General features: G+C 37.1%; 1 protein-coding gene across 1 annotated transcript in view; it reads left to right on the forward strand.

Moving 5' to 3' along the window:
• TG (thyroglobulin) overlaps positions 1-17,224 on the forward strand; it is a 156,707-nt gene that overhangs the window by 47,038 nt on the left and 92,445 nt on the right. Inside the window, exons 23-33 of the mRNA XM_032181163.1 lie at positions 3,386-3,508; positions 5,031-5,146; positions 5,785-5,893; positions 7,237-7,434; positions 9,145-9,306; positions 9,836-9,901; positions 10,651-10,731; positions 12,761-12,898; positions 14,120-14,296; positions 15,310-15,421; positions 15,976-16,055. Of these exons, the coding sequence (XP_032037054.1) occupies positions 3,386-3,508; positions 5,031-5,146; positions 5,785-5,893; positions 7,237-7,434; positions 9,145-9,306; positions 9,836-9,901; positions 10,651-10,731; positions 12,761-12,898; positions 14,120-14,296; positions 15,310-15,421; positions 15,976-16,055 (1,362 nt within the window). The remainder of the gene's footprint in view (positions 1-3,385; positions 3,509-5,030; positions 5,147-5,784; positions 5,894-7,236; positions 7,435-9,144; positions 9,307-9,835; positions 9,902-10,650; positions 10,732-12,760; positions 12,899-14,119; positions 14,297-15,309; positions 15,422-15,975; positions 16,056-17,224) is intronic.

The raw sequence follows: 17,224 nt of genomic DNA on the forward strand, positions 1-17,224 counted from the left end.
AAGTCAAGGTAGAGAACAATTTGTTGAAAGTCCAAAGAAAGAGTGATACAAAGTAAGTGCTTCAGCAAGCTGGGTATAGTACATGTAAGCATACATTAGCGATCTATCACAGAAGTCATCTATCAAATAATCCCCAGACTGCCTGCAGTAAGGTCTAATTATGCTTCTCAGCCCCAAAGCTTTTGCCTTGCCCAAAAATTACCCTTCCAGAAGGTTTTATTACTCATTATACAATTGGTATCAAATTTTATGAAATATTCATTTTAGAAACTGATGTCATGGTGTGCTCTGAATCAGACAAGTGTGATCAATGGAAGGAGTGTGAAATGAAAGCCCTTGTTTGTAAAGAGGTTGAAAAACTATTTTCAGTAAAACTAGCTATTTTTTCTCCAAGTATACTTGGAAACTGATTGTAGATATGAACATGAAGTGTTAGCCTGTAGTGCTTTGTCACTGGGTAATTGGGATGTTTCTCTGGGCAGAGGGCTCACCAACAGAAGAATTAAGCTGCTGTTACTTACCTTGAGCAATTCTGCATGAGCATTTCTGACTTGGTTCAGGAAGGAGTGGTTGCAGATTTCTGTGCTTATTTTGATGGATCATAATAGAAGAGATCATTAAAAATAGATAGATAATGTTGTAAGTCTTGACAATTTTAGAGTTAAAAAAAATATATAAAAAGACAACAAACTCCGAAGAAATCCTGTTTTATGGTAATCGAAAGGCTGATTTAATTTCATTTTTTTCCTTCTGCATTCCCAGAAAGCACTATTTAAATTGAAACCAATTATTTCTAAGTTTACTTTCCCCTGTCTCTTCTATTTCCCTTAAATGAATTCAGGATGCTGCAAGACAGAAGGGTCTGAAGGCTGATCTTGCTTTGACAGGAGGTTGGCAATTGGGATGGGTCAGTAAATAATCTGACTATTCTTTGTTTTTTCAAGGCTGTAGTGGGAGAAAGAATTTCCTTTTATCAATGCACAGTAATAAGCCTTAACAGCACGTGTTCATTCTTGTTCTCGTTCTTGTTATATTTTAAGCCATACTTAACCTTTGTTGCAATAGCAGGGATGGGATCTAGAGCTTTACTCTCTAGTGATGTGTGAGATGAAGGAGAATTTCTGCCACACACTGAGCTTGTGAAATGAGTACTTATATGCCTGTTGGGAAGAGGGCAATATCAAGTAACAAGTTTGTGAAAATGCAAGCTGGTAGAATATTTTTCATCAAACAGCTATGTACTTTTTGATAAAATAGTTTTATGAGCACATTTCTTGTTTCCTCTTACTTCCTGTTAAGACAAAAAATTCAAGAATTAAAAAAAAAAAAAAAGGAAACCGTTCAGTTTAGCAGTGTTTTCAGCTTAATGTTTACTTACACATTCTATCTCTTTTGTACTTTTCTCCCATATTATTGAAAGAGGGAAAATGGAGGGATGGGATGATGGAGTATTGGGATTTAAAAAACAAAACAAAAAGCAGAAGAAAAGAAAAGCATTTAAAATGTTTGCAATTTTTCATTAGAAATGAGGGCAGTGAAAAGCACAAAAATATGGCTTTTCAGTTTTATGAAAATATGTGAACTCTGTTCTCAACTGGACATCACTGAAGGTTGCAGAGGTAGAAGGAACTCAGTTTAATGCAAAAGAATACTTTTACTTATATTTTGGTCTTTTGTATTCGTAGGAAGAAAAAAACTTCCATGTCTGTTTACACAATCATTCACCCTTCTCCCCAGCTAAGCTGGAGTGCAAGAACTTTTTGTGTTTGGCTTGCCCTCATGTTCTTTCTGAGCAGAAATGATGGTTTTATCAAAAGCACCTGCTGACTCAGCCCTGACAACCGTAGACAATGGCTTCTGATTTAGTCTGACTGTTTAGCTGTAGGAGTACAAATGATTGTTCTAAGAACTTATCCCTGACTTTTATTTTGTGGTTTATCTGGACACTTCAAGGCCTGGGATCCTATGGCTGAGTCTCTGCACCCGTGTGTTCAGGAAAGTGAAGGTCTGAGCCTCCACCTCTTCTAGCTGCAGACATCTCCAGTAGGCTGAGATCAGAAACTCCTGTTTCTTATCTCTTTAAGGTCTAGCCCAGGTGTTAATTGCAATGTGCCAGAGGTCTGCATTGATTTGATTAGTCTGGAGAAAAGGAGACTGAAGGGAAGACACCATCCTTTTCTACAATTACCTGAAAGGAGTTTTCAGTAAGGAGGATGTTGGTCCCTTTTCTGAAGTGACGAGTGGTGGGATGTGAGCAAAATGTCTCAAGTTGCACCAGGGGACGTTTAGGTTGGGCTGCCCAGGGAAGTGGTGGTGTCCCCACCCCCTGAAGGTATTTAAGAGACATGAGGACGTGGCACTTAGGGAAATGGTTTCGTGGTAGGACTTGGTAGGTAGGGTTGATGGTTGGAGTTGATGATCTTGAAGATCTGTTCTGACTTAGATGATTCTATGACTTCATGATTTTGGGACATTTTGAACAGAAGCCTGGACAATACAGGGTTGAAGCTAAGTCACCACATTGTTCCCTTCTCCTTCGTATATTGTGCACATTGGAAAGGTATTAATTTTTCAGCTGGAGGACATACTGTACCAAAAAACATTGCTAATACAGGTAATATAAATCTGAGCAGGATGGTGGTGATGCTACTCCGTGTCCCTTCACTAAGCTGTAATCTTCTCGAGGGCACAGACAAAGCCCTTCTGGAGCTTAAATTAGATACCTTGCCCCATTTGGTGACCTTTGGATTTCGCATCACTAGACCTCATGAGCTTTTCCCAGTTTGTGAACAGTGTTTCTTGTTGGACTTCTTTACACTCATGTGCAGTGGATCCAAGTCAGAGAGAGTAAAGCCAAGCGACAGTCCAGAGTTAAATGTTCAGTGAGGGAGTCAAAAAGGAGCATGCTGGCTATATTACCTGGGACACATCCCTGAGCTTAAAGTTAGGGGAGAACACTGATGTTGTGCTCCTCTACATGAATAATAAGCTCCTTGATTTCCTTTATAGGCAAGTTCTGTCAGATCTGGCTCTTATTTCAGTGACTGATTTGCAGAAAATTGGTTCCCCTGTTGACTCAGTAGTTGGTTCTGTGCCATGAACAAGTAATAGGAGATGGGAGATAACCAGTCTGCTGTTGGCAGAGAAGTCTCACTTGAATATAAACTCCCAGGCCACTTCTGGCTAACAGGTTTTGAAAGATCTTGTGATATTGTTTTTGCGGAATAGAAATTATATCCTCAGTCCTACTGCTTCCTGTGTTATCTTTGGAGTTTGGGTACATCATTTTATGAGCAAACACCTTTCCGTATAAAACACTTGAATTTTCATTTCTAGGTAAATTCTCTTTATATCTCTGCATGGTGGATTTTTTTTTTTCTTCTAGTGCTCAGAAAATTTGAGAGAGTTCCTGCCTCCAAACTTCTTTATGGGTCAGAAGATGTTCAAATTCTTCAGCCTCAGTCACTCAGGAGAGACCTGCCAGGTCCAGCTTTTCGATGCATTTCAGGTGAGGAAAATCGGTACAAAAAACAGAAACCCCCATAGAAAATTATAATCCTTTTGTATGATGAACTTATAATTATGTTCCTAGATGAACTGTGTCTCTTGCAGTTCAGTGCAAATTCACTGCAGAGTATTTACAACTTTTGCTAACCTTGGTTCAGTGAAGAGGTTGCTCTTTCTTCTAAAAGAAGTCTTCTGACTTTATGTACCACTTTAGGCAAGTCATCTGAGTTTAAATCCAGTTTACGATATGGATGAGAGCCAAGATTCAGACCAGGAAACATTGATCAGATTTTCCAGATGTGCAGACAAAAAAGGATTAGGTGTTCAGCACATGTGAAAACCAAGATCTTTGCTTCTTTCCAAATTAACTGGTTGGCATATAAAAGAGGAATAATCATCCTTGCTTTCATCAGAAGGATATAGTAAGCAGTGCAAAAGTATTCCTCTGTCAATTCTTACAGTGTACGTACTGTATTGCCTTTGGACACATCATATTATTGGTTTATATTAATTCAAAATTTAGTCTTTCAAACTCTCATCTAAAACTACAGGGAATCAGTGCACTGCTGTCAGGGTGCCTTGCCTTGTGTCTCCTAGTGCTTCAGACCTGTCGAGAGAGGCAGAGGTGTTGCATTCGAAATAAAAACACCCTGGCTGTAATACTACAGGTGGCCTGGGCAAATACCACAGATATCTGATAGTCACTGGCTTTGTATAACATGCTTTGGTCTATTTCCAGCAGTCATCTTTCACACCAAGAGGTGAATTTGTAAAGCCTTGTGTGTGTTACTAGAATGATTTTCATCCACCAGATCATCTCCTAGCTAGTTAGTGTAAGCTTTTTTGCATCTTCCTTTGAAACTGGACACCCTTAAAAGCAAGCCAGTGAACAAGGTACTCCAGGCACGAACTTAGGGAGTTTATACTAAAGGTAACATCTTTATTTCCTAAATAAAGGAAACAGTTTTGCCTCCTGTTTTAGGAGCAGAGCTTTGGGAGTGCATTAGTGGTGTTGGGGTGATAGGTGTATGGGCAGAAGAAGGATCTTCAACCATTCCTAACCATAGAAAGGGATGGCAGCTTGGTCCCTTACACTTGTCAGCATGATTTCAGAATTCAGTGTTTCCCTCCTTCCTATCACGCCAATATTGATCACAACCTCTTTGCCATGCGGTTACTGTCTTGAGCATATATGTTAAGTGTTTTGTATGAGTCTCCCCTGCCCCCCTCAGGCAAAGTTATCCAGCAGACATTAAGTGTTTGGATAGGTGGTTAGACCTGACTCAGCTGTTTGTATCAGCAGGTGAAGAATGCCCAAACAAGTTTTTGCAGCATATAACTTAAAAATCTAATCTATACTAAAATAATTAAAAGCTAAGGTTCATCTGGCTAATGATATTCACGTACTTGCCATCTGGTAGAGGTATGAAAAATTGGGTAAAATGCACTAAACAGAGGAATTCGGCACAGAAATTATACACATGAAATGCCAGGAAACTTAAGGTTTATTTCTTGCTTTTCAGACTGTGAGAAGGAAGAAGCATGCAGTTTCATCACTGTAACCCCTGCTGGTTCTGAAGCTGTGTGTGAATTATACAGTGCCTCTGAAGTCAACTTCAATTGTACCACCTCTGGATTGGTAAAAATGATGATATTTAAATATCTGTGTTTGTCACAGTACCATAGGTTCAATATAATTGGAAGACATCATAGAAGAAAGGCAGAGCATTACCTGACTACTAGTACATTGTTATTCATTGTAGCAGTAATAGATTTCTGAAAGTTTATAAATAAGCTACACCTATACGTTCCTTAAAGTGGCATCTGAATGCCTCAGTGTTTGCATGAAACACCAAACAATTCTTAAAACCTGCTGAGCACCCACAGTCTGGAAGTCAGGGTAACTTAAAATGGGTTTTATCTGAATAGTCAAAACTAGAAGTATCCAGGTCAGTAATATCCAGGTCAGTAATCCAGGTCACCTGAGGCAGTCATCATTTCTCAGTCCTTTCCACTTGTCAAGGGTTTAAGTCATATGCTCTTCATCACTTTAACAGCTTCATACTCACTGCTATCTAAACACAGGGAAGTGGTACTGAAGATGAGCTGAGGTTTTAGTTTAACAGACTGAAAAGCATCCACACTGGGCCACAGCAAGCTGTGGTGGTTATAAACTCTGTGTGCTAATTCCTCCTTCTGTTTACAACTAAGAAAAATGTGTTTTGGCAGAGGAAATGGGTCCTGTTGCATTTATTGTGCATGTCTGTTTTGTCCCAGGTGCAAGGTGTTTTGGGGAACCCTGCTGCCACTCGCGTTGGTCGTCTCAGCTGCATGCTTTATATCAGAAATCCAGAAGGAGATGCAGTGACAGTCTATTTGAAGAAAGGTACCAGATGCAAATCGGTGATCTGATGTTAGACTGCTGTGCCAAGGCTTGTAGTTCCGTGTAGAATCATGATGGAATAGAGGAACATCTTTGTTCAAGATGACATCATTCTGTTCAAAGCTTAACATTAAATGGTAGCCAGAAAAACCCAGTAAATCTTTCCTTCATGGCTTGGTCCCTAGAAATAAGGCATGTAGTTTTTGAAAGTTGCTTTGATGGCTTTTCAGCAGAGAGTCCCACAAAAAGCTGAATATCATGGTCTGAACTCTTGGGTAGACCTGTGCGGTGTCAAGAGTTGGACTTGATGATCCTTAAGGGTCCCTTCCAACTCAGGATATTCTATGATTCTATGATTCTATCCAATATGTTATTCTATTATAAATCATTGTACTAATTATTTGTATTGTATAAATCATCTGCACTAATTATATATGTATTATTTACTGAACATTTTCTTTCTTAACTATCTAAGGCATTATTACTGACCAGCTTGTATATCAATAACAATTTACATTCATTTTTATTATAGATTTTCTTACTAATACACCAGCCTAATACACCCTGCTTTCCAGTAAAATCTCAGTGATTCATCTGAAATAATGAAAGTGACAATGTATGTTTTTTTCATATATGTGTGATCGATATCTTTGTATATCCAATCTCATCTTTGTCCAGCTTTGAGCTTCATGCCAAATTTGAAACAAAACAACTGAATGCAGGATATGGTAGGGGTAGAGTCAGAACTCTCTGCTGTCACTGGTTTCTTCTTACTGCTATCCAGATCTCTGAGTTGTCATTTATTAATATGAGTAGAGAGCTAAGTGTCACCTGAAACAAGACAAGTCCTCTGAGCCTGTTATAATCAACATAATATATTGATACTAGGTCTTTATGTTTCTGTTGATATTGCTAGTTAAGTTCAGGATAAAATGAGTTGTCCTCTTATATATGTGACTTTTCAGCAGAAGCCTTAATTGCAGATTTAGGTCTACTGGTGAAACACCAGTCTACATTTTTATCCAGATAAGTCTGTATCATTTATACCTGGGAGTTATTAATATAATTCTTGAAATTGGAGTATTACCAACATTCTTTGATACATTGATTTAGAAGACCTTTTCCGGTACAATTCTTCAATGGCAATATATTCTGTCTAGCTTCACAACTGCAATTGCACCAAACTGTTTGGTAATGTTATCTTGCATTTGAAACTGAAAGTACAGAACAGGATTTTTAAGGCAGAGCTTTTATTATAAAACTTTCAACCAAATCAGCAGGCAATCTGAAACCATCAGCTCTTCCTGAGCTCTTTTGAACATTTCTTTCCTCTTCTGTCTATCCAGCACAAGAATTTAACTCATCGGGACTCAAAACCTTCGAAAGAACTAGTTTTCAGAATGTGCTTTCTGGTGTGTATCAGTCCATGGTGCTCTCAGCAGCCAGCACATCTCTGACGGACGCTCAGCTCTTCTGCCGGCAGACTTGCAGCAGGGACTCTTGCTGTGACGGCTTCATCTTGAGTCAGATTACACTTGAAGGAGGTATTGTCTAAACACTGCAAAATTAAAAATTCTGCAATAGAAAACCAACACAAACAAGTAGGTTAAAAAACAATCAACCAACACTGGGTAGAGCTCATTTTTGGATGCTCTACACATGCCTGTGCATCACGTTTTTGTTGTTGTTGGCAGATTTGAGTAATGCTCGGGACTTGGCCTGGAGCAGTACAGATAAAGTCCTGAAGTAGCAAGCTGCTCTTGGAGAGAAATGGACATTTTGAAAGGATAATTCTTTTGACCTGCTTTAGGCATCTGTATTCAGATGAGATAAATCATTTTGAAAATGCCTCTCTCCTTACTTCATACAGCTTTGTTGCTGAGAGTTAGTGCCTTTCAGCTAGTGGGAGAATTAATATGGTGCCTACAAGGTGCTTCTAGTGTAAATGTAAATCAGCTTCCCTTTTACAGCAGGAAAATAGGATGCTAAACAGAGCATTATGTCAAGTTATTGTATGCAGAAAAGCTAAAATCTCCTAAGTCCATGTGTCTAGTCAAGATACAGAGCAAGGGGGGGGATTGGATAGACAGAGTCTGGCAGAGATGGGACCTAGGCAGAGCCCAGATTTCTGCCAGCAGATTTAAGCACTTAATTTCAGTGCCTACTTTTTGTAGCTTCTTTTCTAGGTCATACAGCTTTCCTACTAGAGGGGCATTTGTTGTAGAAAAGGTGAAGTTCTAATTGTCTCAAGGTGACATTCTAATTTTCTCAAGTTTTTAGATGGGTTCTTACAAACCCAAACATCTGCTACTGGCTGCTATGTGGCAAGTACTTTTTTAGTTCTGTGTGGCAGCTAATCATGGATTTATTTCCAGGAAAATGTTTTCCATTTTGACTTCTCATATTTGTTTATGTCAAAATATTCTATCTGATCTTGTAATGTTATGTTCTTCTATACAGTTACCATCAAATGCTTGTAGTCTCCCTTCTTGTGAGCATAGAATGAGATGTGGAAAGGTAAATGTTATAGAGTTGGATCAATAATACAGGTGAATGCATTAGTTGAAGTAGCATTCCATAAACAACGAACAGCAACAACAAAAAGCACAAAAATTCCATATCTCAAGCACCCTGCTGATAAAAAATAAAACCCGACAACACTGCATTATAAGCTGTGTCAGGAAGAACAAAGCAAGGGTTGAGTATTGTCTAGATGTTATGGTGACAGACAGATCATAACCAGAAAACCTCATCTCTGAATGTGTTGGTCCTCCTGATTTGTGCTGCAATGCTGGGGGATACTCAGGCTGTACTGATTGAATTCAGGCGCCAAACCAGGAAAACATCCCAGTAAAAAGATACTAATGAAGAACTTTCTTGGTTCAGAGCCCAAGATTGTAAGACTGCCAAAGGATTGAACATGTCTCTGTGGTGTCTCAGAGTGCTGACAACCCTGTTGGGTATTATCAGATAACAGTAATATTTTATAATATGATAATAGAAGTACGTGCTTAAACTATATGGAACACAGGTTATAAATGTTAGTTTTAGGTATGAATATCTAAACTTTGAACTCCAAATTGAAAGTATGGTTTTGATTTTCAGTTTTTAGTTGTCAATATTAATGAGTAGCTCTCTCAGTGATGAAGGTTCAACTGGCATTTAGAGAAAGTAGCGGGATGCTTGGATGAAAATTTCTGTGTAGATGCACAGCGTTAAGACAGTGACACAATTCTCTCTTCCTCTGAACCTAGGTACCATTTTGTGTAGTTTGATGAGCTCCCCAGATGTGCTGATCTGCAATGAAAATAGCTGGAATCCAACACCTGTTGGAGAAGGGATGTGCAAAGGCATGAGCTATGACAAAAAAGAGACGATGTTTTCCTTCATCCTGGGAGGGCAAGTGTTTAGTGGAAGTATGTCAATGAATTTACTCAATTTACATTTCATTTAATTGTTTTACTGAGTCTTCCTGTTCCACCAGCCTGCTCTTGTACTTCAGTGCTTTTTTTCTCAAGTAAATCCATGCCTGTACAACCATAAGAGTATAAGACTTCCCTAATAAGGTGCATTGTTAGAAGGACCTCTTACACTTCTCTGTGGCAATACTAAGGAAAGTGAAGAACGTGTTGCTTCCACCCTGTAACACTTCCAGTATTTAACTTAGGCAGATTCATGTACATTATCTTAGAGAAACATAAACCATGGAGCAAAGATGGAAAGAAATATGCCCAACGTTGCACACAAAAAGCAATGATAGAAAACAAGATAAAGCCTTGGTTCCCATGACTCAGATTAGCATGCAGACAACTGCATCTTTCTTAGGGTCTTGCACTGTAAATAAGGTGAAATGTAGTCTAGTGGTATGTTTTTAATGTAATTTCTGAGCAATTCAGTGCTACCTATTTAACAACTGTTCTAAGACACATTTTTTTTCTTTATTAGCTTCTAAACTGGCAGAAGAGGAAGAGAGAAATTTTACCACTTTTCAACAAGTTTATCTGTGGAGAGGTGAGTTATCTCACAGGGCTTGTTACAAAAGCTTATAATGGCAGTAGTAACTGTCTGTTCTATGAATACCACTTGTTTAAACTGGAAGTGTTTTGCTTTATTTTGTACTGTCCAAAATGAAACACTACTTGGAAATCTTTTCCAGTAGGAGTGGGTGTAATCTAGAGTAATTCTACTACTGTAGCTTCCAAGAAATTTAGGTAAATTCCTCTGTCTGAGGATATGTTTTATTGCTTTTAATGCCTGTGAAAAATGACATTGTGGAAACACTCGCCTTTGACCTCCAAGTGTCCAAGGTACCACAATAATTTGGAACTTTACAAGTAACTGTACAGATTACCTTTGTTAACATGATTACTATGTATGTGTTTTTGTTTTTGTTTTTGTTTTTTTGGTAAATTTACTCTATGAATGTCACAGCATACATAGCAGGACCTGCACAAATTATTTGGGCTAATGCTCTAGAAACACACACAGCATCTGAATGCTGATGCATAGTGATTGTGGGTATGGCATTTGCTTTTATCCTCCAAACAGGGTATTTTAGGTTAAGTTCTGCCTATACAGTTACAAGCAGATGCTGTTATTCATTTACGATTCCTTGGTTGGAGAAACTATGTAAGGAGTTTACCTAAGTGGAACTTTTTACTCTAAAATGTTTGATAAAGTTAGGGAACCAAGGATGAGCTTGTCTTGTGGAAGAAAGGTGAACTGAATTATTGTGTTCTTTAATTCCTGTTGCATTTCAGGCTCCGATATGGTCACTCGGCCTAAAACCTCTGTGTGTGATGCTACTGCTTTGAAGACAGAGAATGATCTAACATTATCAGGTATTATAGTAAGGACAGATAGAGAAGATAGCAGATGGAGGTGCAGAATTTAACCAGAGAATATAATTTATTGTCATATATGTACTGTAATGATGTAGGTATTTAAGTACAAAGTACTTTTAGGTAGAAAATCTGATACATTTTTGGGGAATGATGTTTGAAAAGTGTGCCTCCTGCAAGGACCTCCTGTCTTTCTGGTTTTCTACTTTCACAGGCTAGAAATGAGAAAGAGTTAAAATCTTCTTAGGTTCATTAAACTGTAAAGACATGGGAAATACTATTTGGACAAGGAAAAAAAGGCATAAATCCAGGGATCAAATCCTTAGCCTGGGTACATGGGGATATCTACTGCTACTGGTGATATGACTGTAAATGTGACACTTAGAGGAAGTAAGGACAAAATTACAATCACAAGTCTTTCTTCAAAGCTAGAGACTCTGTTATTCCAGGGTCTGCTCATGGTTATACTAAGTGATTTGTATGTACAAAATAATTTGTATTACTTTAATAGCATTCCTTTGGGCCTTCAGCCTTGACGGATGCCTGAGCATATGGCTTATTACACATAAAATCATAGCACAAATTGAATTGATTATTTTGTAATTTGAATTGAAGGTAAATTTGAATGGAAAATAAACCTGTAATTTGAACGGAAGGTAAACAAAAATGTCTGTTTATCTAGTGGCATTCCTATACAATCAGCGGTATTTTTAAAGTCTAGACTTCAACATGAGAAATAACTACACTTAATACAGTGGGTGAAATTCTTTTGCATTTACCTGCCAAGGCATGAGCGGAGCCCTCAGGGCTCTCCTTTTCCTTGCTGTGGCTGATGATATCATTAAAACTTGAAGTTATGCAAGGTATGCATCTTCTTTCTCCATGCTTTAAGCTTAGTCATGACAAAAATAGTTTTAAGGGAAACTGAAGGTTGAAGTTGAACTTTGAAGGGTAACGAGACTTATAAATCACCTTCTCAGAAAAGTTATGGATACATTTAGGAAAATGTCTACAGAGTGTTTAATTACTTGGTGATTGTGCTTAAAGCAAATGGTAATGTCTCTTTTCTGTTTTCTGATAGAAATGCAAAATGATTGTGCACTTACAGCATGTCAGTACATTCTTCAGTATTTCAGCTGCAGTTATGTGTCTTTGATTTTCTATATTCATTTTTGTCTGGCTGTTTCAATTTCACCTATGGTTAAACAGCAAGAAACTCTCACAATGCTGAAGTACCAGAAAATACCTGGTGATGAGACCTGCTGATGACATTTCATAAATAGAAAGATGTTTGTGAAGAAATTTGCAAGAGATCAGTGAAGTGTCCATTTCTCGGAATATTGTTGTAGGACCTTTATTTAAAAGGAGTAATTTTACAACAGCCTGAACTACCTGTGATTGTTTCAGAGAGAGCTGAAGAGATGCAGAGCAGTGTATACATGTTTAAAGATCACAGGCAGAAGACAAAGGAATTATTTAATATGGTCAGTAGGAACATAAATGAGGAGAAATGCAATTAAATACCTAAAATAGATATTAAGCTTGTTAAGAAAACTTGTAACTGAGAGGTGTAATAGCTTCCCAAGGAAATATAAGGAAACTAAGAAAACTGCTGCATTTTGGATAAATAAAACTAGATTGATCAAGATATTATAAACGTCTTCTGAGGAACCATACTTCATTGTTAGACGGATGTGTTGCATGACAGAGTAGAGCCGCCTTATTTCTAGGAGCTGTGATTTTTATTTATTTATTTATTTATTTATTTTTGGTGGTGGAACCATTCTGGCAACGTTGTGTTGTTCAGTGCAATTTGACAAGGAAGCATTGCCTACACAGACATCAGTAATTGTGGTTGGACTATTCCACCAAAGGTTGGAACCTTTGGTGATGTTGTCATTACAAAATGGTTGCAGCTGCTTTACTTGAAAGAAAGACAAAATTTTATATGTAAATAAATGTAATTTAGTCCAGACCATAACTCAGTTTATTTTTGTGGGCTTGAGCTGTTTGTTTGTTTGAATCTCAGATTCTACAAAGGATCTTTTCTACCTAATGGACAACAGCCAGATACAAAGCAACCCAAACTATTCCATTCCTTACCAGCAGTACTGGGTTTTCAGGCAGAAGTACTCAGCGGAGGAAGCGGTGCTTTGGTGTCTCACACGTAAGATATCTTGCAGATAGTTATTCTGTAGGATAGTATTCTATAGAAAGATTTCAGCTAATTATCTCCTTACTGGTATTATAATAATTCTAATAATAGTAATTATAATAATTCTAATATAATAATTATAATATTAAACTCTAGACTTACATATTTTTCAGGGGAAAACCACAAAATGTTCGTGGAAGTCAGCTTTGTTGAATTTGCTATTGGGACCACCTCATGATTATCATCCACTGTAGCAGAAAGGGTACCCATCATTCATGGTTGGACTAGGTGATCTTGAAGGTCTTTTTCCAACCTTTATGGTTCTATGAATCTATAATAGATTCTATAATAATTATTAATATTCTATAAATATTTTATGGGAAAGAGTAGTAGAAGATGAGGCAGCATAGGCAATATTTTTGTATTCTTGAAATATAATTTTCCAACTAGTGGAAAAATACAGATATTTTGGGGTTAATTATATATATTTTGCCATGATAAATGGAGAAGAATTTCTAGCTCTGATTACCAGGAAGGCAGAAATGAGAGCACTATACAGTGAACAAAGATCACTGTAAGAAGTCAGTAGAGATATGCCTGTCTAAAATTAATCATTGACACACATGCTTACAGAAGTCATTGCCACAGCAATTAAGAAATGGGTTTGACTGCTCTGTTTTCTGAAAGCACCTTATTACCTTGGAGCAAATTTCAATGCAAATTTTTGCAAACAAATGCATTGAATAGTCAATTCTGGAAAAGTTATATTTATTTTTGTTATGTACGAACATTTCAGGAATTGTTTGCAAACAACTCATAAAACATTTTAGAAAATAAATAACTTTATTGTCCTTTTTATTCCTTAAAGTATCAACAAGTGATACAGAGATTTTCTTGATTATACAATTTGTATGTCAAATTTACTAAAAAGAAAAAAAATACGGATCTTCAAGTCACAGTGTCAGTGACACCAACAGACTGAACTAATGCTTGTCACAGCCGAAGAACATATCTTTCCAATCAACTGTGGTATAGCTCCTTTTCTGTGCTCTCCAAGTAAATTTGCTCTTCATTGTAACTAGAAACAGAATCTGTTCCCATTTCTCTTGCACTTTAATAGAATAATATTGAAATTTTCACTTTTAGTTGTTTGCTGATTGATAGCATTAAGTACACTGAAGAGAGAGGAAGGAAACCATAGTGTGTCTAAAGTTTAGTGACTTTGCCTCCTAGGTTGTGCACAAGAAGATGAATTTTGTCAAATGGCAGATCTTCAGAATGCCGCAGACACATACTTTGTGTGTACCTTGTATCCAGCAGCACAAATTTGTGATGGCAGCACTGATCAAATATCGGAAAACTGTCGTACTGTCCTACCCTGGCAACCACAGGCATTGTATCAAAAAATAGGTAGGTTATGGGATTTGTATGTATGTGTGCTGTAACCTTGGCAATGCAAGCTGGTATTTTGGCTCTTGACTCTGAGGAGAAATTAAAAAAAAAAAAGTCTGAATGTATAAATTAGTGCTGGGATGTGATGTTGCAAGTGAAGGCCAGGGTGTTCTGGTGTGACTTTTCATTTCTGCAGTTAGCAATTCTTTGAGTGGTGTCTTCTTCAAAGTGCTGGTGATTACACTTCAGTGATATTAACTACAAGTTTAATTCTCTGCCTTGGTTATTCCCAGTTCAGAGAAGACAAGTGTAGCTCAAATAATCAGTGTCTCAGGTATTAGGTGTTTTTATAATGTGGGTAAAACCAGACAGTCATAGGGATGACAAAAAATCCATTTTCTACCATCAAAATTTCCATGGTAGTTAAGTAATACAACAAGTGTATTTATCTAAATGCATTCTTGTTGAGTGTATATTTTTATTTTTTATTAAAAAAAAAAAAGAAAGAAATCCAGTGTTATAGACAAGGATTCTAACCTCCATTCCTAGAATGTGTGGGAACTTCAGCGGTTTTCTTATATGGCTCACATGAGGAAACTGAGACAAATAAGCCTGTTATTACTGTTCAGGAAGCTATACGTTTGCTGGGAAAATTAAAAAAAGAAAAAGTAGATTCACTGAATTCAGTGATTAAACAGTGACTTTTGGGGGAGTTAAACTGCAGCACAGGTTAAATAACACATGAGCATACACCTTGGATTCTTCCCATCTGGAGCTGTAATCCAGTTTTTGTACCAAAACGATGTATTAATGCCAATACAGATCCATAACTGAAGTCCTTAGTTAGAAATCTTTCCTTGGCAGAGTACTTTGCTCAAGTTTTAGAGACTTCACTTCGAATTTTGTTCATCTTTAGGATTAACTATCCAATGTTTACTGTTTATGCTTACCATGTCATTACTTGATCAGTATACGTAAATTAGAAAGAAAAGGTGATTTTTTCCTGATTTTGGTTTTCTTTTCTTGTCCAGTCACTTTGAAAAGTTCTGTGAAGAGCTTCTACACACGTGTACCATTCCAGAAAGTAATGGGGATCTCAGTGAGGAATAAGACTGACATGAGCAGAAAAGCAGTTTCAGATGGGTACGACACGGCTATTTATTTTCTTTTACTGCATTTTAAGCATGCCTGAAATACCAAGGCAATGGTATGCAGATGAACAGGATCAGATGTTCCAAAAACAGCATTATGTGAGAATAATTAACAAAAAAAAGTGGCATATGATTTAACGGAAATTTATAATTGAGGTATAAATAATACGGTGTGTAATTATGAATTATATTTGTGTGATTTAGTACTTATACTTCTCGTATACTTCTCGTAAATTGCTGCTTGGCCAGTTAGATCTCTTAGCAGAAAAGAAATTTATGCTGATTCTTTTAGGACAGTTATCAAAATATTAATGTAAATTATTAGATGTAGTCTGGTAGATGTATACTAATTGAATGTAATTTCATCTAAAAAATGGAAATACGTGGAAGTGTCTATGCAGTATGAAGAAACATGAGGCAGTCTTATGCAGAGCATCTCTACAGGTTCTTGGTGTTTCTCCCCTGTGCAATATCCTATCTCCCCTTCTCTGGGACAGAGAAAAATTATTAATGACACAAAAAGTAATAATGTTTTTCTATTCCCAGTTTTTTTGAGTGTGAGCGTTGGTGTGATGCTGACCCCTGTTGCACAGGATTTGGCTTTTTTAATGACTCCCAGTTGTCAGGTATTTATTCACTATTATTACTGTAATACATATTTTAAATCTTCAGTATTACAAACTTTACCATCCTTTTCCTATGAGCTGCAACTTTAAAAACCCTTGCAGATCTTACCCAACCCTTTCTAACATCTTTTTGAGTGATCTCAACTGTTCCTTAGAAGTTCAGCCCAATGACACGTTCACCATAGCAGAAATTACTAGGAAAATGAGTCCTTAAGAGGAGGCAGTTCCAAAAGCACGATGCTCAAATTGATAAAACTGTAGGAAACTGTTATTTCTTATTTATCAGCACCTCTCCCAATATACTGGTCGACTTCTTTTTGTGAAATTTTCTGTTGTTTCATTTTTTTTTAAGGCCTAAGACAGCTCAATTAGAAACCTAAATATCCCTGAGTTTAAATGCAGGTTAAACACACAGTGTCCATGGGCACTTTGGGGAGCTTAGACTTTTCATTTTCTTGTATTTCTGAGCTTTTCTGCTTCCAAATTTTGTTTCTCTACATGAGGAAGAGTGGTTGGGGAGGGTTGCAATTTGCTTGTACTCTACCCCTTAATATTTAAGCTATTTTAAGTCTTAAGACATCTAAGTAACATAAATTAGCATTTCTATTAGAGGGAAGAAATCAGATTTTTAATAGTGTGTGTGACCTGAGAGTCTCTGAAAACTCAAACAAGCATATTTTGTTTACCTGAGATGGCTAAGTTATGGGTACTGTTGACCTATGCTCTCTCTATAATCAGCAGAGGCATGCATAAACACAACTTATAGGATCATTAAAGGCTTTGGTTGTCTAAGATCTATTCTGGAGACACTGTTCTTTCTCTCCACTGACTGTAAAGGAATTACTCTATTTAAAAGAAAGACTTCATTAGGTGTTTAAAATTGGATGCCTTCCAGGTCAAAGTCAATGAAATAATTTTAAAGTTTTATTCCAAATTCAGATTCAGGCATCTAAAATGGTCAACTTTGTTTTCAGAACTATTTCATGTTTCAGCCTGCAGAAAAGAAGGCTTCTGGGAGACTTCATTGTGTCCTTTCAGTACCTAAAGGGGGCTTATATGAAGGATGGAGAGCAACGTTTTGCTCAGTCAGATAATAATAGGACAAGGGGGAATGGTTTAAAACTAAAAGAAAGGAAATCTAGATCAGATGTTAGGAGGAAATTCATCAC

The sequence above is a fragment of the Aythya fuligula genome, chromosome 2, assembly GCF_009819795.1.
Source record: "Aythya fuligula isolate bAytFul2 chromosome 2, bAytFul2.pri, whole genome shotgun sequence".
In the NCBI taxonomy this organism is placed as follows: Eukaryota; Metazoa; Chordata; class Aves; order Anseriformes; family Anatidae; genus Aythya; species Aythya fuligula.